The following is a 23,851-nucleotide window of genomic DNA, read 5'->3' as shown; positions in this document are numbered from 1 at the left end:
AAAGCTCATGGTGTAGGGGTAACATATTGGCATGGATAGAAGATTGGCTAGCTAACAGGAAACAGAGAGTAGGCATAAATGGGCCATTTTCTGGTTGGCAAGATGTAACGAGTGGTGTGCCACAGGGATCTGTGCTGGGGCCTCAACTTTTTATAGTTTATATAAATGACTTAGATGAAGGGACTGAAGGTATGGTTGCTAAATTTGCAGATGACACAAAGATCGGTAGGAAAGTAACTTGTGAAGAGGACATAAAGAGGATACAAAGGGATATAGATAGTTTAGTTTAGTTTAGAGATACAGCACTGAAACAGGCCCTTCGGCCCACCAAGTCTGTGCCGACCATCAACCACCCATTTATACTCATCCTACACTAATCCCATATTTCTACCACATCCCCACCTGTCCCTATATTTCCCTACCACCTACCTATACTAGTGGCAATTTATAATGGCCAATTAACCTATCAACCAGCAAGTCTTTGGCATATGGGAGGAAACCGGAGCACCCGGAGGAAACCCATGCAGACACAGGGAGAACTTGCAAACTCCACACAGGCAGTACCCAGAATTGAACCCGGGTCGCTGGAGTTGTGAGGCTGCGGTGCTAACCACTGCGCCACAGGTTAAGTGAGTGGGCAAAGACCTGGCAAATGAGTGTAATGTGGGAAAGTTTGAAATTATCTACTTTGGCAGGAAGAATAAAAAAGCATATTATCTAAATGGTGATTGCAGAGCTCTGAGATCCAGAGGGATCTGGGTGTCCCAGTGTATGAATCGCAAAAAGTTAGTATGCAGGTACAGCACGTAATTAGGAAAGCTAATAGAATGTTATTGTTTATTGCGAGGGGAATTGAATACAACAGTAGGGAGGTTATGCTTCAGCTATACAGGGCATTGGTGAGACCACATCTGGAGTACTATGTACAGTACTGGTCTCCTTATTTAAGGAAGGATGTAAATGCGTTGGAGGCAGTACGGAGAAGGTTTACTAGAGTAATACCTGGGATAGGCAGGCTGTCTTACGAGGAAAGATTGGACAGGCGAGGCTTGTATCTGCTGGAATTTAGAAATGTAAGAGGCGACTTGATTGAAACATACAAGATCCTGAGGAGTCTTGGCTGGATGGATGTGGAAAGGATATTTCCCCTTGTGGGAGAATGTAGAACTAGGGGTCACTTTAAAAATATGGGGTTGCCCATTTAAGACAGAGATGAGGAGAAATTTTTTCTCTCAGAGGGTCATGAGTCTTTGGAATTCTCTTCCTCAAAAGACGGTGGAAGCAGAGTCTTTGAATATTTTTAAGGCAGAGGTAGATAGATTCTTGATAAGCAAGGGTGTGGAAGGTTATCGGAGGTAGGTAGAAATGTGGAGTAATCAGTTCAGCCATGAACTTATTGATTGGTGGAGCAGGCTCGAGGGGCCGAGTGGCCTACTCCTGCTCCTAATTCATATGTTCGTATGCTGTATAAAAAAGTTCTTCCTCACATTCTCCTGCATCTCTTGCCCAAATCCTTAAATCTGTGTCCCCTAGTCTATATACCATCAGTTAATGAGAACAGTTTTTTCTTGTCTAATTTATCTTCGCCTAGCATAATCTTGTACATTTCTATTAAATCTCCCCTCAATCTCCTTTGTTCTAAAGACAACAACTCCAGCTTTTCCAACCTAACCTTGTAACTAAAATCCCCATCCCTGTAACCATTCTGGTAAATCTTCTCTGCACCCTCTTAAGGACCCTCACATCCTTCCTAAAGTGTGCTGACCAGAACTGGACACAATACTCCAGTTGGGGCCTAACCAGAGCTTTATAAAGGTTCAGCATAACTTCTCTGCTTTTGTACTCAATGCCTCTCTTTATGAAGCCCAAAATCCCATATTCTTTGCTAACCACTCTCTCAATATGTCCTGCCACCTTCAAAGATCGATGCACATGCACCCCCAGGTCCCTCTGTTCCTGCTTTAGAACTATGCCATTTCTATATTACCTATCCCTATTCCTTCTGCCAAAATACATCACCTTATACTTGTCTGTATTAAATTCCATCTGCTACTTGTCTGCCCATTCTGCTAGCCTATGTCCTATTGCAGGTGGTTCATATCATCCTCACTATTTACCACTCCTCCAAGTTTGGTATCATCAGCAAATTTTGAAATTCTATTCTGTATTCCAAGATCCAAGTCATTTATATATAGCAGAAAAAGCAGTGGTCCCAGCAATGACCTTGGAGACCACTGTCTACCATCCTACAGTCTGAAAAACAATCATTTACTACAACTCGCTGTTTTTTGTCTTTAAGCCAATTTTTCTTATCCAATTTGACACTGACCCTCCTATTCCATGAGCCTCAATTTTGTTAATCAGCCTTTTATCTGGTACTTTATCAAATGTTTTCTCAAAATCCATATAAACAACATTCACTGCATTCCCTTCATCAACCTTCTTTGTTACTTCATCAAAAAAGTCAATTAGATTAGTTAAGCATGATATGCCTTTTACCAATCCGTGCTGGCTATCTTTAATTAACTCAAACCTCTCCAAAGGTCTGTTGATTTTTTTCAACGACTATTTTTTCTAAAACCTTACCCACCACTGATGTTAAACTAACTGGTCCATGGTTGCTAGAACTGTCCTTATTCCCTTTCTTGAATAAGGGTGTCACATTTGCCACTCTCCAATCCACTGGCACCTCCTCCATATCTAGGGAAGATTCGAAGATTATAGCAAGCCCTTCTGCTATCTCCACCCCCACTTCCTTTAGCAACCTGGGATGCAAGCCATCTGTACCAGGTGACTTATCTATCCTAAGCTTAGCTAGCCTTTCCAGTACCTCCTCACTCTGAACTTTTACCCTATCCATTGCCTTTACTCTCTCCGCTTCTACCGATATTTTGTCAGATTCCTTTTCAGTAAACACCGATACAAAATATTCATTAAGTATTCTGGCTTTGCCCTGTGCCTCCATGCATATATTTCCCTCTTTGTCCCTAATAAGCCCCAACCTATTTCTTTTTACATGCTGGAAGAAGATTTTTGGGTTCCCTTTTATGTTGACTGACATTCTATTCTCATTCTCTCCATAGAAAAGTTACAGCACAGAAAGAGGCCATTCAGCCCATCATGTCTGTGCCAGCTGAAATAAAACTAGTTGCCCATTCTAATCCCACCTTCCAGTACCTGGTCCGTAGCCTTGCAGCTTAAAGCACTTCAGGTGCAGGTCGTCAGTCTTATTTTCCTCTTCACTTCCCCTCTCAACTTACTGTATTTGGCCTGGTTCTCACTTGAAGAATTCACCTGACATGCATCAAACACACTCTTTTTTTGTTTCATCATAATCTCTATTTCCTTCGTCATCCAAGGAGCCGTTTTTGGTTCCCCTACCTTTTACCCTTCTTCAAATGCACCTAGCCTGTACCTGAAGCATCTCTTCCTTGAAGATCAACCATTGTTCCATTACAGTTTGTCCTGTCAGTCTTTGGTTCCATTTTATCCTGGCTAGATCCCTTCACATCTCATTGAAATTCACCCTCTTCCAATCTAGACGTTCTACCTTATTTCATTTCTTGCTTTTCTGCATTACGAGTCTAAATCTTATATTACAATGATCACCCTTACCTATGTGCTCCCCCACAGACAGTTGGTCCACATGGACCAGCTCATTGCCCAGCACCAGATACAGCAATGCCTCCTTTCTAGTTGGACTGAGAATAAACTGATCAAGCAAGTTCTCTTGAACATATTTCACAAATTCCTCCCCCTCATTTCCCTTTAAAATGATCTCAATCAATATTTGGGATGCCTCTGATCATTAATCTTATAAGTAAACTTAAATTGTGTTCATAGTTCAAGATTGCCAACTGATTAATTGTATTCCTGGAAGTTTCATCACATGATCTCTAACCTCCAAAAGCACAATGACCACCACCACCCCCCAATCACCCTACCTCCCCTCCATACCCATTATAAATTTTTTATTGTCCAATATATGTTCCAGTGACACGAGTCCAGCAATTAATGATTAATTTTGTGTTTCTAGTCTATTGGACTGGGGGGTGGGGGTGGTGAACAGGCAAAGTTTCAAATAGAGAGATCCACACACAGAAGCATGGTTGCTGCGCATTTATCGGCTACACTAGTTGGGATAAACATTAAACTTGAAAAGAAATCTTGTGAATCCACCCCTGTGATAATCATGCAGACGACTGACAGCTTGGCCACATCCCTCCATTGTTTGAAGGGAGTCATAACTGGCATGGAGTAAGCCATTCACATTGTTCGGTTGTCTAGATTTCTACCCTGCTGAGCCCTGAAGAGTTTTCTTAGCAGAGATCCAAATGGGACTATGATATTCCATCAGCGGGCAGATTAAAGGCTTTGTAGAACATTGAAACTGCTCACAGTGATAAATAAATCTGAACCTCCTTGGGTGCTGGCAAAGGATCCAATTTTACTGTTTAGGACTCTTGGCACAGAGCTTTTTGCAACAGTAACTCTAATCAGAAATTCAGGTACAGGGTCAATACACTTGATTTCTGAACTCCATTACAGTTAATAGATAGAAAACCATGTGGACCTGATTCGGACACACTGAGCTGCAGACCCAAATTCCTGATGTGCATTCCCAGTGTTATCCCTCTGAGAGGCAGCATACTGTTGTTGCAAACAATTTGGAGCAGTTGCTATTTTATGGAAGTCTTTCTTCATTTAAATTGTGAACTCGCAATTTAGATTGCATTCCCTCAAGGGCTGATTGAAAACTGAGTAAAAAAAAAATTGGGATATAGAAGTGCGTTCATGGTTTTTGCACTCTGGCTCATTCAAAATCCTTGAGAAGCTCTCTAGTTACATAGCACATTTCCAGTTAAACAAGAACTTGCATTCAATATAATGCGATTCTCAGTCCCAGGATGTTACAGGGGATGCATTTTTGAAGTGCTTTCACTGTTTTAATGTAGGGAAACAGCAAGGTTCCACAAACAGAAATGAGATAATTGATCAACTAAGTAGCTTTTGAGTAACGCTGGTTAAGAGTTAACTTGGACACCAGGTAAAATTTACTGCTCTGCCCAGGTATCTTTTACATCCACCCAAAATGATAGACACGGTCTCAGTTCAAAGTCTCATCCAAAAGACAGCACCTCCCTCAGTACTGCACTGGAGTAGTTGGCTGAGATTAATGTCAGCTATAGCTTAGTTGGTAGCATTCTCTCATCTGAGTTAGAAGATTATGGGTTCAAGTCCCACTCCAAGCTATTGGAAGTGCTGTCTTTTGGAATGAGATGTTAAACCAAGGCCCCATCTTCCTGCTGAGGTGGATGTAAAAGATCCCATCGCTCTATTTTTAATAAGAGCAGGGAAGTTATTTTCTGGTGTCCGAGCCAATATTTGTCCCTCGGCCAACATCACAAAAACAGATTATCTGGTCGTTATCACATTACTGTTTTTGGAATCTTGCTGTACACAAATAGAATCATAGAAAATTATAGCACGAAAGGAGTCATTCAGCCCATTGTGTTCATACTGGCCAAACAGTACCCATCTAGCCTAATCCAACTTTTCAGCTCTTGGTCTGTCATCTTGTAGGTTATGGCACTTCAAGTGCATATCCAAGTATTTTTTAAATCTTATGAGGGTTTCTGCCTCTACCACCCTTTCAGCCAGTGAGTTCCAGATCCCCACCAACCTCTGGGTGAAAATATTCCCCCCAGAATCCCTTATAAACCTCCTACCTCTTACCCTAAATCTGTGTCCCCTTGTTATGGACCCCACAACCAAGGGGAATTGGGCCTTCCTATCCACTCTATCTAGACCCCTCATAACTGTATACCTTCAATTAGGTCTCCCCTCAGCCTCCTCTGTTCCAAAGAACACAACCCTAATCTATCCAATCTTTCCTCATAACTAAAATTCTCCAGGCCAGGCAGCATTCTCGTTAATCTCCTTTGCACTCTCTCCAGCGCAATCACATCTTTCCTATAGTGCATGACCAGAACTGCATGCAGTACTCCAGCTGTGGCCTAACTAGTATTTTATACTGTTCTAGCATAATCTCCTCATTCTTATATTCTGTACCTCAGCTAATGAAGCCAAGTATCCAGTATGCCTTCAGTTCTGGTCACCGCATTATAGGAAGGATGTGGAAGCTATGGAAAGGGTGCAGAGGAGATTTACTAGGATGTTGCCTGGTATGGAGGGAAGGTCTTACGAGGAAAGGCTGAGGGACTTGAGGTTGTTTTCGTTGGAGAGAAGGAGGAGGAGAGGTGACTTAATAGAGACATATAAGATAATCAGAGGGTTAGATAGGGTGGATAGTGAGCGTCTTTTTCCTCGGATGGTGATGGCAAACACGAGGGGACATAGCTTCAAGTTGAGGGGTGATAGATATAGGACAGATGTGAGAGGTAGTTTCTTTACTCAGAGAGTAGTAAGGGCGTGGAATGCCCTGCCTGCAGCAGTAGTAGATTCGCCAACTTTAAGGGCATTTAAGTGGTCATTGGATAGACACATGGATGAAAATGGAATAGTGTAGGTCAGATGGTTTCACAGGTCGGCGCAACATCGAGGGCCGAAGGGCCTGTACTGTGCTGTAATGTTCTAATTCTAAAAAAAAGATCACCTTATCTACCTGTCCAACTACCTTCAGGGATCTGTGGACATGCACTCCAAGTTCCCTCTGTTCCTTTACACTTTTCGGTATACGACCATTTATTGTGTATTCCCTTGCCTTGTTAGCCTTTCCCAAATACATTACCTCACGCTTCTCTGAATTGAACTCCATTTGCCACTATCCCGCCCACCTGACTAGTCCATTGATATCTTCCTGTAGTCTCCAGATTTTTTCTTCCTCTCTAACAACCACACAGCCAATTTTTGTATTATCTGCAGACTTCTTAATCATACGCCCTATATTCATATCAATGATATATTTACAAATTGGCCGCCTACATTACAACAGCAACTACACTTCAAAAGTACTTAATTGGCTGTAAAGTGCTTTGAGACATCTGGTGGTCATGAAAGGCACTATATAAATGCAAGTATTTCTTTTATATTACGGGGGAAATTTTAACCAGGAGCAGCTTATGGGTTTGAGTCCAGGCAGAGAGTTAAAAACACCAGAAATGCTCAAACCTGCCGACTCCTGCATTTACATTGAGCACGTTAGGCCTTTTGTGGGCATTCCCCTTAGGAGAAGCAGGTTGCCAATTAGCCTATGCCAATTGCTCAACTTGAGCGATATTTCGACGCAGTTTTGAATCTAACATCGGATTCATGGGTTTCTGGGCTTCGTGAAACTCGTCAGTGAAAGCAAGGCCAGAACATAATGGCAGTTTAGGGGCTGACTGAAACTCACGGAAATACTAAAATACATACTCAATAATCACAGATGCTTTCTTACATAATAGTGGGAAAGGGTTTGTTCATAGTACTTTTGCTGAGACATCTCCAGGATCTCTCAGATGGCAGCCCACAAATGCATATTACAGGTGACGTTTTTATTCATTCATGGGATTTGGGCAGCGCTGGCAAGGCCAACATTTATTGTCCATTCCTAATTGCCCTTAAGGTAGTGGTGATCTGCCTTCTTGAATTGCTGAAGTCTGTGTGATGTAGGTACTCCCACAGTGCTGTTATGTAGTGAGTTCCAGGATTTCAACCCAGGGACGATGGTGCCTAATTTGGAGGGGAAATTGGAGGTTGTGGTGTTCTCATGTACCTTCTAGGTGCTGGAGCCATGGTTTTGGAAGCTGCTGTTGAACAACCCTTGGCAAGTTGTTGCAGTGCATCTTGTAGATGGTACACACTGCAGGCATGTTGTATCAGTGGTGGAGGGAGTGAATGCTTGGCTTTGTCAGAAGCTGCAGGAGGAACAAGGCGCACATCATCTGAGGACAATTGCAAGGAGGATGGTCATGAGGGCAGTGCAGCACTAGCTGGTCACATTGCTGTCTGGGATGCCCTTATTAATGCAAGTTTCACTAAAGTTGCACCAGTAAATGGATTTGAGAAGCACATGCAAGGAACTTCCTGCCCCCCACCCCCCTCCCCTCACAATTCCACTGATGCAAAGTAGTCCTGCTAACATACAACCACCCCTTGCACCTCCCTGCATTGGTCCCCATCATTTCATGTCTTCCCATTCGTAATCAAGCAACCCAGCAACCAAGATTGGGTAAACCAGGAAAGGGGTGCAAAAGAATGTTATTTAATTCTACTAAAGCATGGGAACTTAACAACATAACATTTTCTCACACCATGTGCATGCCATTGTGCAACTACAAAGCTTTACTCTATCTTTTCCTACCACTCCTAGATAGTGCAATCCTTGGGAACCTTTTGCTTTTAGGCTAAGAGTGTGAGTTGGGACCAGTTCCTGGTCCTGACCCCACTCTGACTGTCAGGGAGCCTACCTGGGAGGTCTTCCCAGATGCAGTCAATTAAGAGGCCCCCTCTGAGTCCACAAACCAGGAACCTGAGGCTGCAGACCCAATCGGAGGGCCTGCAGCGTTGGAAGATTGGCAACCCCACCAACAGAGGTGGACAGTGCCACTGTGAGCAGGGGAACATGCCCTCTGAAGAGGCACTAAATGCAATTCAATAAACAATGGCCATAGCTGTGAAGCCACTGTTGAGAGGAAACCCTTCCACAGGCTAGCTGGTGGCAGCAGCTGTGCCCACCGATGGCTGCGGCTCCAATGGGGGGGGGGAGGTTAGCGTAGGAGGCTCAGCAGGCCCCCCAGGCCAGCTGCAGGAAACCGGCTTCCAGGCACCTGCCAGGCCTGGCTTTCCATGCGGTGCCCATTCGCCACTGGGAAGATCCTGATTGCATGCCCAATCAGCCTACAAATGGACGCTTCATTATGCAGATTGACTACCTGCCGCTGCCAGGCGGGTAGCCTCTGCAGGTTTTGTCCCACCCTCGGGAAGATTGCCTGGAGGCTGAAACACATCGGCCTGCTGGCCTGATGCCAACATCCATGAAATTCTTCCTGGTCCTGCCTGCAAGCCGCCCCAGCGGGATTGGGGTGTTCAGCTGAGGTGGAGGCACATTGCTCAGATTCCTGTTCTGACTGCTGAGTTGCTCTTAGCCAACGTCCTATGGGCTTTGGAGCCTGTGATGCCTCACCAAAGATTGCTCCACCTGCATCAGTGTCGGGGCAGACTTGACCATCAGGAGACGAGGCAACATGTTGGGTACTGACTGAGGAGGGCAACGAATGAGAAGTGGAAGTACTTTAATGGAATCCCCACTTTCAAATCCCCTTTCGTCATCATCTTGCTCATGGGCCAGACGCATTTCACTGCTACCACTGTACTGGAGAACACTTTGGTGTAGAGTAGTGCAGCTCTGAAGGTTAAGGTTAAGGTATCTGTCATCTTATTTATGGCAGCAGACAATTTGGCCTCCAGTGTGTGCATAGCCATGGTCAAGGCATACAAGAAGAAATCATCACAATGTCCTATGATCTCAAACCTCTCATGCTTCAGCTGAACTCCTCCATTCTTTCTACAATCATGGTCAGTGTCTTTGGAAGGCCTGTCAGTACATTCTCTGGTGTGTTTCAACAATTATCCTTTTCATCGACAGCCTGCGGGATACAGTGTCTGTTCAACTAAGCAGAGCTTGGAGAGGACTGCACCCTCCCATGTGGACAATCCACACTGTCCCTGCCAACACCATATTCTCTTGCTCACTTGTGAAGTGTGAGTTACCAGGTCAAAATCCAACTGTCTAATTGGTGGTGCTGAAGTGCGAGTATCTGAGCTGGTGTATGGTTTTCATGACTCCTGTGCCAGTGCATCTTCAGAGAGGATCAGCTCCTCTGAAGATCCATCGTCTGTGAGGTCCGTGGACTTCTGCTGCTTGCATGAAGGCCCTGGTGGAGCAAAAAGAAATGAATTAATACTGGCAAGATAAGTATGTTGAAGATGACGGGCCGAATGGCCTCCTTCTGCGTCGTTATGACTATGACTCTATGATCAGATTTCACTCACTGTTGAAATCAAGTCAACATGACAGAGTGTTGTATCCCACGTGGGCTACTGATATTTAATTGTGTCACTAGGTAGCTGGGAGGTCCCTACCTCTCCATCTCCAATGGCCGGGGACACTGAATTGCCATTGACCCCACAGCCTCAGCCGTACATCCAGGGAGGTGCCATTGAAGCGGGTTGCTATCTTTGAGTGCCCTAAATTCATTGTCACACCTTGTCTACCTTTGCTTCCAATTTCTCTGAATTGCATCTTTGGATTGGCCCTTTAAATACTGGAGTTGAGATCATGCCACGCAGGTCTACACCATTCCCACTGCTGTGCAATCGAATGCAAAACCAGAAGTAAACTGCTAATGCGGTGGTTGTATTAGGATGCCTCAGACGCACTGAATTTATTTCAGCTTTTCCACATATCGGACCCCCTCCCACTCCCCTCATGCCTCCAAGTTAATATTAGGGCTTATGTGTGCAACTACTGGAGTTGGGCTTGAATGCAGGCCCTTCTGATTGAGAGGTAAGAGTGCTGCCACTGAGCCAAGATTGATACCTGCACAGCTACACATGTATCACTGAACCACCTGAAACCTAGTTGTCTATATTATTCAACAGAAATAATTAAGAAATATAAATTCAAAATGGTATAAATTTTCTGAGTTAGAGCCTGTTAGGAAGTCAGATCGGACAAGCAGGTGTTGTGGTCAATTTGACTCATGTTCACATTTGGCCATAAAAATCTGCAAGATTGGGAGGATCACAAATAGGGTACGCTAATTGCACACTTAATTGTCCAGTCTGCCCGCTTCTCAAGAAAGTGTCCATGTCTTGAACCCTCCCTTTTAAAATTTATCCCAATACTTTAAAGATTGAATTCCAATGCTTTCCAAAATGTCTGGAACTGTTTCAAATGTGTTGTCTATTTATAAGGAATGAGTTTTGAAATTCTATCCCATTTGGTACAATCAATCCATTGCCTAAAGATATTGCTGCATTTTATCAATAATGTGATACCTTGGTGGAATTTAATCCTTTTCTTTAGCCAATTGAACCTTTACAAGATGTTGAAGATATATAACTGGTATTATTTTGGTTATAAAACAGACCTGAATTTTGTATAATATTCCTGTGTTGTTGAGCACCACTACATTTTGATCATTTTAAAATTAGTTTTACCTGTGCCGATGCTTTCTTTATATAACAAAGGCTGCAAGTTACACTGCCACTTCTGTATTGGTTTTGGATGCATGTCTATGCAAAAACTGCCACTATAATTATCATCAGGTGCAGACAAGACTCCTAAGTGCACTAAAGACAAATGAGAGACTGTTTCACACTGCATACGCTTTGCATAGGATCTAGTATAATTCCGGTCAGATACAGAGCTGAATTTAAAAGTGCTCAGTTGGTCTGTTTGACATTCTTAAGTACTTCATAAATTCAGAATTGAACAGTAATTGTGTTGTTAAGCCTTGTCCACTGGTGACGCATATCAGGAAATTGCACACTCACAGCCCCATCTAGGAATTGGCATGATTTCCTGATGTGTGTTCCCAGCGGATGAGGCTCCAACAAGGACACCAAAAGTGGAACATAGACTCTTCAGTCTTTTTCTTATTATGGGAAAATAAACAGGACTGTTCATGCTTCTGTAAACTGAGAACATTCTGACCAGGGGAACAGAACTCCTCACATACTGTAAGCAGAACTCTTTCTCAGCAAACTGAGTGAGAGGCCCAACCAGGAGTATGCCCCACCATATAACTTGGATCTTACATTTGGTTTCACATTGAACTGTTACCCTTCTTATGTATCTAAGTCTACGTATGGTCTAACATATCATAATTGTAGCCTAACTTACAAATTTGACCTGAAATTCAGAATTTAGTTTCCTGTCATGTTTCTTTCCCCTGAATGACTTTCCCCCAATCAATCTTTAACAAGGCCTTAACAAGCAATTCTTTCAGCTAACTTTTGTTAACACATTTTAGGAAAGAGCAAGATTCAGAGTAGCAGTGGACTAAAGCCCCATTAACATTTTCTAATGGTTGTGTTCACCTATTTACTCATCTCTACTTTTCTTTAAATTAGCAGAGGGGAAATATGGCTCTTAATGAACTCAAAATCCTAATATTAATTTTGAGATAATAACAATGATAATCAATTTTGAGCGATCACTAATTAAATATTTTGAACAACATTTGATTCAGACAAACTTGAACATATTAGAATTGAAAGGGAGGAAATATTAGCTGTTTTAGCAGGCTTAAAAGTGGCCTCAGGCCCAGATGAGATGTATCCCAGGCTGTTATGTGAGGCAAGGGAGGAGATAGCAGGGGCTTTGACACAAATTTTCAAATCCTTTCTGGCCACAGGGAGAGGTACCAGAGGATTGGAAGACAGCGAATGTGGTACCATTATTCAAGAAGGGTAGTAGGGATAAACCAGGTAATTACAGGCCGGTGAGTCTAAGATCAGTGGTTGGGAAGATATTCTGAGGGACAGGATTAATCTTCACTTGGAGAGGCAGGGATTAATCAGGGATAGTCAGCATGGCTTTGTTAGGGGGAGATCGTGTCTAACTAACTTGATTGAATTTTTCGAGGAGGTGACTAGATGTGTAGATGAGGGTAAAGCAGTAGACGTAGTATACATGGATTTCAGTAAGGCTTTTGATAAAGTCCCGCATGGGAGATTGGTTAAGAAGGTAAGAGCCCATGGGATCCAGGGCAATTTGGCAAATTGGATCCAAAATTGGCTTAGTGGCAGGAGGCAGAGGGTGATGGTCGAGGGCTGTTTTTGCAATTGGAAGCCTGTGACCAGTGGTGTACCGCAAGGATCGGTGTTGGGACCCTTGCTGTTTGTAGTGTACATTAATGATTTAGACGTGAATATAGGAGGTATGATCAATAAGTTCGCAGATGACACGAAAATTGGTGATGTTGTAAATAGTGAGAAGGAAATCCTGAGATTACAGGGAGATATAGATGGGCTGGTAAGATGGGCGGAGCAGTGGCAAATGGAATTTAATCCTGAGAAGTGTGAGGTGATGCATTTTGGGAGGCCTAACAAGGCAAGGGAATACATAATGGATGGTAGGACCCTAGGAAGTACAGAACGTCAGAAGGCCCTTGGTGTATTTGTCCATAGATCACTGAAGGCAGCAGCATAGGTAGAAAAGGTGGTTAGGAAGGCATATGGGATACTTGCCTTCATTAGCCAAGGCATAGAACATAAGAGCAGGGAGGTTATGATGGAGCTGTATAAAACACTAGTTAGGCCACAGCTGGAGTACTGTGTACAGTTCTGGTCACCACACTATAGGAAGGATGTGATTGCACTGGAGAGGGTGCAGAGGAGATTCACCAGGATGTTGCCTGGGCTGGAGCATTTCAGCTATGAAGAGAGACTGAAAAGGCTACGGTTGTTTCCCTTGGAGCAGAGAAGGTTGAGGAGGGACATGATTGAGGTGTACAAGATTATGAGGGGCATTGATAGTTAGATAGGAGGAAACTTTGTCCCTTAGCGGAGGGGGCAAGAACCAGGGGGTATAGATTTAGGGTAAGGGGTAGGAAGTTTAGGGGAGATTTGAGGAAAGATTTTTTTACCTAGAGGGTGGTTGGAATCTGGAACACACTGCCTGAAGAGGTGGTGGAGGCAGGAACCCTCACAACATTTAAGAAGTATTTAGATGAGCACTTGAAACGCCATAGCATACAAGGCTACAGGCCAAGTGCTGGAAAATGGGATTAGAATAGTTGGGTGCTGTATGGCCGGCACAGACACGATGGGCCAAAGGGCCTGTTTCAGTGCTGTATAACTCTATGACTCTAAACTCTGACAATTTTCATTGATGCCATTGTTAAATTTTCTATTCTGATGGAACTGTGGAGGACTGATGAAATGCCTTGCACACTCAGTTTACAATTCACAGACATCCCATTCTATTAAGTTGTATTAACAAAATTCATGTCAGATGTTGGATCAGAGCCAAATGTCTCATGTTATGGTAAGAGTTTTCAGATCCACGTGCCAAAAAAGGACCACATCTGACTCTAATATGGCTTGGCCATATGACATTTTTCTGAAATAAGAACATGCTGAAAATACTCAGCAGGTCTGGCCACGTCTGTGGGAGCAGAACAGAGTTAATGGGCTGAATTTTACCAACCCTCTGGAGATGGGTTTGTAATGCGACAGAAGGCATTGGGAGGGAAGCCCGCGTCTTTCTGCCACCACGGAATATTCCCAGCCAGAGGTGGACGGCTAAGTAGTTCAATTAAAAGGCCAATTAACGACCACTGTATGCTCCCGCTGGCATTTTACCAGTTTTGGGGTGGGCCCCCGTCGCGTGTGGAGTCCACCAGATAAACCGTGGTGGCTTCCCAGTGTGTTCTCTTGGGATGTGGGGAAGGGGGGCCTTTCTTTCTGGGTGCTCCACGGCTTATGGAGGGGCCCCCAGCAGCAAAGAGATTTACTCCTATGATCTCTGGGACCTTTTTGCCTGGCTCCAGCACATTAAAAAAAAATCCTTACCCGCCCATAGAGGGCTCTTCTCCTTCCCACAGCAGCGGTCACCTCTATTGGTGGTGCTGCTGAGCTGCTGGCTCTTTGATTGGGCAGGCAGCTCCGAAAGGCAAGCCACCATCTTTAATTGGATGGTGCTCCCGGTGGCAGCCTCATAATTGACCGCTGCCAGTAAAATCTCCCCCATGGTCCCGCTGCCTGCCTGCATGGTCCCGGCAGTAGGACTTCACTCTTGCTGGTAAAATTCCAGCCAACGTTTCAGATCTGTGAACTTTCATCAAAACAGGTTTTTCTGAGGTTTTTCTGCCTTGTCTGAATTATGAAGGTACATTCTGTGAGGGGAGTCTCCCGGCTCTGCAGAAGGAGTTGCAGGTGGGGGACTTGGGTGCTGAGGTTAGTGTGCTTAATTCCTGGCACTCCTACTTAGCTGGTTATTAAAATTAATGACTAAAAATTCAGGACACTGTCCTCTGCACCCGAATCTTTGATCCATGCTCTCAACAAATGTCTCTGTCTGAAGCCTGCATTGCAAAAGGTAGCAAAATTCCTATTGTCTCCAGTCTCTTGAAAATCTCTGTCTCAAGAGTGACTCCAGTTGCCTTTTGTGTTTTTTGGAAGATCCTGAAATCTCAAGAAAGCTTTTACTGTTCGACTGCTACTTTAAAATTTAAGTAGACCTGTTGCTACAATCTTTTGCTGAAAGATCTGTATGATGCCTGCTGCAGATGAATTGCCTTGAATGCCTACCCATCACAGACTGTTTATCAAACTTGACTGGAGAGACTTCGAGTGGCATCTGACTATTTGACTCTGGGACACCTCACAAATCTGGAAATATTCTACCAGACTGTGACAATTAATTATTTTATTATTCCTAAGAAACTGTTACAACTTAAAACAACCTTTTAAAACCTGTTAACCGTTCATTTTTGAATATATGTGTGTGCATGAAGGTTAGGAAGAATAAGGAGTTATAAAAAATTTTCATACATATAGATTTATCTCAGCATTTAAAACTTGGTTTATTAATAAATAGTTAATGTTGTTGTTGTTGAAAGAACTCTGGTTTGGTGTGCTTTGTTCTGGGGGATAAATAAGGTATTTAATTTGGCTAATCTCTGATAGGTGGGAAACTTTACTAATATGCTGTGACCTGTGGAGTAGTGGGACTGAGCTAACAGTACATTACTGCCGCCTTGGTCATAATACTTTAATGTGGAGCTGGACAGTGTATGTCATTCAAAATGGTTGCACTATACTCACCTATGGTCCAGAGCCTCTGAACAGTGATCCGGAACAGAAGTCCTTGCACAATTTTGCTTGCCTTGGTCCGGGGACTGTGAGGACAATTCTAACCAACATCTACCAACCCAACAGTTCAGGAGCCAAATTTAGAACCTTCGAAATCTGTGTGGTCAGTGCCACAGGAAGCTGTGCATTTAATCACTGAACCACAGACAGAGGGCAGAATTAGCAACCTGTAATTTTGGTTGAAGTGTCTCCTGTGAAGAGTTCATAAATGTACTCTACCTTCTGCTGGGTGCTTTACAGGAAACTCCAGGAGCAAAGAATTATGACCTTCTTTGCAAATGTGATGATGAGCTTATTGCAAATAGGTCACATCCTCTCCCTCTACATTATGTACTGTCCATGCAGTTCATAGAATTTATAAAATAGCTTATGACTGTCTTAACAGCATTTAAAACATCTGGAAAGGACATATACAGTTCAGTGATTAACTGAATGATCACACTCACTAACATCCTTTACCTCATTTGTTAATACTAAACATAAAAAATATTTAATTGTTTGTATTAAATGCTCATTATCCAATTACATTACTTTAATTGATAAATATGAAGAACCTTGGATGCATTTTTGTAATATGTCACCAAGCAAATAGCAATAAATGAGATGCATAATTATGATGCTTTTTTAATCTATGTATAGTCAACAAGTACAGATGTTCCTTAAGGAATAGGAACCATTTATGCATATAGGAATAGGAATAGGTCATTCAGCTTCTCGAGCTTGCTGTACCATTCAACTCAATTATGGCTGATCTATATCTCAATTCCATTTACCTGCCTTAGCTCCATATTACTCGATACCATCGCCTAAAAAAAAATCCCAGAATCCACAGCCTTTTGAGGATGAGAATTCCAGATTTGTACTATGTTGTGAGTGAAAAAGTGCTTCCTGATTTCCCTTCTAAATGGCATTGCTCTAATTTTAAGATTATGTGCCCTCATTCTTAATTCCCCACCAAAGGAAATGGTTTCTCCATTTTTATCTTATCAAATCCTTTTAACATTTTAAACACTTCGACCAGATCACTCCTCAATCTTCTATATTTGAGGAAATACAAACCATGCTTATGCAACCTGTCCACATAATTGAACTCTTTCAATCACTGTAGCATTCTAATGAATCTGTACTGCACTCACTCCAAAGCCAATATATCTTTCCTGAGGTATGGTGCCCAGAACTAAACACAGTACTCCAGATGGGGTCTGACAAAGGCACTGTAAAACTGAAGCATAACTTCCTGCCCTTTGCATTCCAACCCTCTTGAGGTAAATACCAACGTTCCATTTGCCTTTTTGATTTGTTTTTGTACCTTTCCACTAGGTTCATACACTTACTCGGACTCTTAAATTTCTTTGCTTGCCCATAGTTTATAGTTTTTCATCATTTAGAAAATACTCCAATTTATCCAGTACTTGCATCAGATATAGTTATTATTTAAAAATGCAACAGGACTTGAACTGAAATGACATGTAGCACACTCGATGGCCTATCTGGGTGTTATTTCATGATGTAAAAATAAGCACAGTTAATTCTAATATGATTACTGGGAAAGGGCACACCAATCAAAAAATCGTAAAGGTGGGTTTCACTGTGACATGTTGTCATATAAATAATACTTGAGGATTGTCTGTAAAGTATCACTAATATATCTGAATATGTTTAGAGGAGATCTGCACCCTGGTAATTGCTGAAGCTTTCCCTGAAGACTCTGGGATGTTTACTTGTACAGCCAGCAACAAGTATGGCACCATGTCGAGCACTGCTCAACTCATTGTTTACGGTAGGTCACCGCTATTCTTTTAACTTCGCATCACTACATTATTGGTTTTGTACTTCAAACTGAAAATAAAAAAGATACAAATTTTCTCTAGAACTGTCTGATTCCGACACTGCGGGATAAGTAGCAATCACATACAATTAGACAGAGTCCCACAGAATTAGGTAGGGATCTCGCGGGTTTATGCAGAATTCTCACAGGATCAGACACCAGTCTCACGGAAATAGGAAGCAGTCTCGCAGGATTAGACACCAGTCTCTCGGGATCAGACGCCAGTCTCATGGGATCAGGCAGCAGTCTCACGGGATTAGGCATCAGTCTCCGGATTTTACACCAGTCCCATGGGTTTAGACAGCAGTCACGGGATCAGACACCTGTCTCAAGTCTCATGGGATCAGACACCAGTCTCACGGGATTAGGCAGCAGTCTCGGGATTATACACCAGTTTCGTGGGATTAGCTAGCCGTCCCACAAGATTAGGACGGGTGATGACAGGATTATGGTGTAGTTTCAGGATTTGACACCAGTCTCGCGGGATTAGGCAGCAGTCACGTGGGATTTGACACCAGTCTCGCGGGATTTGATACCAGTCTCGTGGGATTAGGCAGCAGACTCGGGTCCTGACACCAGTATCACGGGTTTAGTCAGCAGTCTCGCGGGATTAGGAAGCAGTCTCGCAGGATTATACACCAGTCCCATGGGTTTAGGCAGCAGTCACGGGATCAGACACCTGTCTCATGGGATCAGATACCAGCCTCACGGGATTAGACAGTAGTCTCTCGGGATCAGACACGAGTCTCACGGAAATAGGCAGCAGTCTCACGGGATTTGACACCAGTCTCGGGATTAGACACCAGTCACGCGGGATTTGACACCAGTCTCAGGGGATTAGGCACCAGTCTCGCGGGATTTGATACCAGTCTCGCGGGATTTGAGACCAGTCTCGTGGGATCAGGCAACAGTCTCATGGGATTTGACACCAGTCTCTCGGGATTAGGCAGCAGTCTTGCGGGATTTGACACCTGTCTCTCGGGATTAGGCCGCAGTCTCGCGGGATTTGACCAGTCTCAGGGGATTAGGCACCAGTCTCGCGGGATTTGATACCAGTCTCGCGGGATTTGAGACCAGTCTCGTGGGATCAGGCAACAGTCTCATGGGATTTGACACCAGTCTCTCGGGATTAGGCAGCAGTCTTGCGGGATTTGATACCAGTCTTTCGGGATTAGGCAGCAGTTTCGTAGGATTAGCCTACAGACTTGGGACCAGACACCAGTCTCTCGGGACCAGACACCAGTCTCACGGAATTAGGCAGCAGTCTCCGGATTATACACCAGTCCCATGGGTTTAGACAGCAGTCACGGGATCAGACACCTGTCTCACGTCTCACGGGATCAGACACCAGTCTCACGGGATTAGCTAGCCATTCCACAAGACTGGGACTAGTTCTGACAGGATTATGGTGTAGTTTCAGGATTTGACACCAGTCTCGCGGGATTAGGCAGCAGTCTCGTGGGATTTGACACCAGTCTCGTGGGATTTGACACCAGTCTCGCGGGATTTGACACCAGTCTCGTGGGATATGACACCAGTCTCGCGGGATCAGACACCAGTCTCGTGGGATTAGGCAGCAGACTTGGGTCCAGACACCTGTCTCGTGGGTTTAGTCAGCAGTCACGCGGGATTAGGAAGCAGTCTCGGGATTATACTCCAGTCCCGTGGGTTTAGGCAGCAGTCACGGGATCAGACACCTGTCTCATGGGATCAGACACCAGTTTTACGGGATTAGGCAGCAGTCTCGCGGGATTAGACACCAGTCTCGCGGGAATTGATACCAGTCTCGTGGGATTTGAGACCAGTCTGGCGGGAGCAGACACCAGTCTCGTGGGAGGACGCAGCAGACTCGGGTCCAGACACCTGTCTCGCAGGTTTAGTTAGCAGTCACGGGATCAGACACCCGTCTCATGGGATCAGATACCAGTCTCACGGAAATAGGCAGCAGTCTCGCGGGATTTGACACCAGTATCAGGGGATTAGACACCAGTCTCTCGGGATTAGGCCGCAGTCTTGCGGTATTAGGCCGCAATCTCGCGGGATTAGGCAGCAGTCTCTCGGGATTTGACACCAGTCTCGCGGGATTTGATACCAGTCTTTCAGGATTATGCAGCAGTTTCGTGGGATTAGCCTACAGACTTGGGACCAGACACCAGTCTCTCGGGACCAGACACCAGTCTCGCGGGATCAGACACCAGTCTCACGGGATTAGGCAGCAGTCTAACGGGATTAGGCAGCACCTTCACAGGATTAGGCAGCAGTCTCCGGATTATACACCAGTCCCATGCATTTAGACAGCAGTCACGGGATCAGACACATGTCTCAAGTCTCACGGGATCAGACACCAGTCTCACGGGATTAGGCAGCAGTCTCGCGGGATTTGACACCAGTCTCGCGGGATTTGATACCAGTCTCGTGGGATTTGACACCAGTCTCGCAGGATCAGACACCAGTCTCGAGGGATTAGGCAGCAGACTCGGGTCCAGACACCAGTATAGCGGGTTTAGTCAGCAGTCTCGCGGGATTAGGAAGCAGTCTCGGATTATACACCAGTCCCGTGGGTTTAGGCAGCAGTCACGGGATCAGACACCTATCTCATGGGATCAGACACCAGTCTCACGGGATTAGGCAGCAGTCTCGCGGGATTTGACACCAGTCTCGCAGGATCAGACACCAGTCTCGCGGGATTTGTCACCAGTCTCGCGGGATTAGGCATCTGTTTCTTGGCATCAGACACCAGTCTCGCAGGATTAGCCAACAGACTTGGGACCAGATACCAGTCTCTCGGGACCAGACACCTGTCCCATGGGATTAGACAGCAGTCTCCCGGGATTAGGCAGCACTTTCACGGGATTATACACCAGTCCCATGGGTTTAGACAGAAGTCACGGGATCAGACACCAGTCTCACAGGATTTGACACCAGATTCAGGGGATAAGGCAGCAGTCTCGCAGGATTTGACACCAGTCTCGCGGGATTTGATACCAGTCTCACGGGATTTGAGACCAGTCTCGCGGGATCCGACACCAGTCTCACGGGATTTGATACCAGTCTTTCGGGATTAGGCCGCAGTTTCTCGGCATCAGACACCAGTCTCGCGGGATTAGCCTACAGACTTGGAACCAGACACCAGTCTTTCAGGACCAAACACCAGTCTCTTTGGATCAGACACCAGTCTCACGGGATTAGGCAGCACTTTCACGGGATTAGGCAGCAGTCTCGGGATTATACACCAGTCCCATAGGTTTAGACAGCAGTCACAGGATCAGACACCTGTCTCAAATCTCACGGGATTAGGCAGCAATCTCTCCGGATCAGACACCTGTCTCATGGGATCGGACATATGTCACAGGATCAGACACCAGTCTCACGGGATTAGGCAGCAGTCTCAGGACTAGACAACAGTCTCATGGGTTTTGTCAGCATTCTCACGGGATTAGTCAGCAATTTCGCAGGATTATATAGGATTCTCGGGATTATACACCAGTCTCGTGGATTTAGGCAGCAGTCTCTGGTTCAGACAGCAGTCTCACGGGATTGGACAGCAGTCTCACGGGATAGGTGTCAATCTCATGCAATATGCCATCAGATTCGGGACCAGACACCAGTCTCGTGGGATTAAGCAGCAGTCTCAGGATTATCCACCAGGCTCGCAGGTTTAGGCAGCTGTCTCAGGATCAGAGACCAGTCTCACAGGATTAAGCAGCAGTCTCATGGGATTAGGCAGCAGTTTTGGGATTATACACCAGTCTTGTGGATTTAGGCAGCAGTCTCAGGATCAGACACCTGTCTCACGGGATTAGGCCGCAGTCTGTCGGGATCAAACACCACTCTCTCAGGATCAGACACCAGTCTCATGGGATCAGACACCAGTCTCATGGGATTATGCAGCAATCTCATGGGATTATGCAGCAATCTCGCGGGATCAGGCAGCAGTCTCGGGATCAGACACCATTCTCTCGGGATCAGGCACCAGTCTCTCGGGATCAGACACCAGTCTCTTGGGATTAGGCAGCAATCTTGGTATCAGTCACCATTCTCATGGGATTAGGCAGTAATCCTGGGATCAGACACCAGTCTCACAGGATTAGGCAGCAGTCTCATGGGATTAGGCAGCAGTCTTGGGATTATACACCAGTCTCATAGGTTTAGGCAGCAGTCTCTCGGGATCAGACACCAGTCTCTCGGGATCACACAGCAGTCTCTCGGGATCAGACACCAGTCTCATGGGATTAGGCAGCAATCTCGGGATCAGACACCAGTCTCATGGGATTAGGCAGCAATCTCGGGATCAAACACCAGTCTCACGGGATTAGGCAGAAGTCTCATGGGATTAGACAGCAGTCTTGGGATCAGGCACCAGTCTCACAGGATTAGGCAATTGTCTCGAGATTAGACACCAGTCTCACGGGAATAGACACCAGTCTCTCGGGATCAGACACCAGTCTCACAGGGTTAGGCACCAGTCTCACAGGATTAGGCAGCAGTCTTGGGGTTAGACACCAGTCTCACCGGTTCAGGCACCAGTCTCACGGGATTAGGCAGCTGTCTCAGGATTAGACATGAGTCCGTCAGAATTAGGCAGCCGTCTCAGAATTAGACATGAGTCTCACGGGATTAGGCACCAATCTCATGGGATTAGGCAGAAGTCTCATGGGATTAGACAGCAGTCTTGGGGTTAGTTAGCAGTCTCACAGGATTAGGCAATTGTCTCGAGATTAGACACCAGTCTCACGGGAATAGACACCAGTCTCTCGGGATCAGACACCAGTCTCACAGGGTTAGGCACCAGTCTCACAGGATTAGGCAGCAGTCTTGGGGTTAGACACCAGTCTCACCGGTTCAGGCACCAGTCTCACGGGATTAGGCAGCTGTCTCAGGATTAGACATGAGTCCGTCAGAATTAGGCAGCCGTCTCAGAATTAGACATGAGTCTCACGGGATTAGGCACCAATCTCACGGGATTAGGCAGCAGTGTAAGGATATTCCTAGTAACTACAGGCTGGTCAGTTTAATATCAGGGGTCGATGAGGTTTTAGAAACAATAAGCAGGGGAATAAATCAACTACACTTGGAGAGGTTTGAGTTAATTAAAGAGAGCCAGCACGGATTTGTAAAAGGCATATTGTACTTAACAAATCGAATTGAATTTTGTGATGAAGTAACAGAGAAGGTTGATGAAAGTAAAGCAATGGATGTTGTCTATATGGATTTTGAGAAAGCGTTTCATAAAGTACCACATAAAAGGCTGCTTAACAAAGTTGAGGCTCATGGAATAGGAGGGTCAGCGTCAGCTTGAATATAAAATTGGCTTAAGGACAGAAAACAGTGAGTTGTGGTGAAAGGTTTTTTAGACTGAAGGATGGTAGACAGTGGTATTCCTCAAAGTTCAATGCTAGGACCATTGCTTTTTTTTCGATATATAGAAATGACTTGTATGGATGAGAGCGAAGGCTACAGGGTGGATGTGCAAACTGACCATGGCACCTTGGTACAGGAAGTGGGAGTAAATAGAAATGTAGTGGTAGTAGGAGATAGCATAGTCAGGGGGGATAGACACTGTTCTTTGCAGCCAAAAACGAGAGTCCAGAAGGTTGTGTTGCCTGCCCAATGCCAGGGCTGGAAAGAAACAATGGGAGGGACAGAAGGACCTTGAGATCCATGTGCAGAGATCCTTGAAGGTGGGAGGACATATTAGAAAGCAGTTAGCAAAGCAGATGGGATCTTGGGCTTCATAAATAGAGGTATTGAGTACAAAAGTAGGAAAGTTATGCTGAACCTTTATAAAGCTCTAGTTAGGCCCCGTCCAGGTCTGGTCACCACACTTTGGGAAGGATGTGAAGGTCCTTGAGAGGGCACAGAGGAGATTTACCAGAATGGTTCCAGGGATGAGGGATTTTAGCTACATGGTTAGAGTCATAGAGCCATTAAGGCACAGAAGGAGGTCATTTGGCCCATTGAGTCCATGCCAGCTCTCTGTACAGCAATCCAGTCAGAAGCTGGGTTTGTTGTCCTTGAAGCAAAGGAGATGGGGGATTTGATGGAGGTGTACAAGATTATGACAGATTTAAATGAGGTAGACTAAGAAAAGCTGTTCCCGTTAGCTGATAGTACAAGGATTAGGGGATACAAATTTAAGGTTTTGGGTAATAACCTGGAACTTGCCGTCTACGAGGGTGGTGGGAGCGGAGATGA

At 44.9% G+C, this 23,851-nt stretch overlaps 1 protein-coding gene across 1 annotated transcript in view; it reads left to right on the top strand.

Annotated features, from left to right (window-relative positions):
- Positions 1-23,851, top strand: part of mypn (myopalladin) — a 414,790-nt gene that overhangs the window by 196,304 nt on the left and 194,635 nt on the right. Inside the window, exon 8 of the mRNA XM_068052409.1 lies at positions 17,492-17,608. Coding sequence (XP_067908510.1) covers positions 17,492-17,608 — 117 coding nt within the window. The remainder of the gene's footprint in view (positions 1-17,491; positions 17,609-23,851) is intronic.

The sequence above is a fragment of the Heterodontus francisci genome, chromosome 20 (assembly GCF_036365525.1).
Source record: "Heterodontus francisci isolate sHetFra1 chromosome 20, sHetFra1.hap1, whole genome shotgun sequence".
NCBI lineage: Eukaryota > Metazoa > Chordata > Chondrichthyes > Heterodontiformes > Heterodontidae > Heterodontus > Heterodontus francisci.
The sequence above is the reverse complement of the archived record's forward strand: the minus strand, read 5'-3'. Positions and strand labels throughout refer to the sequence as shown.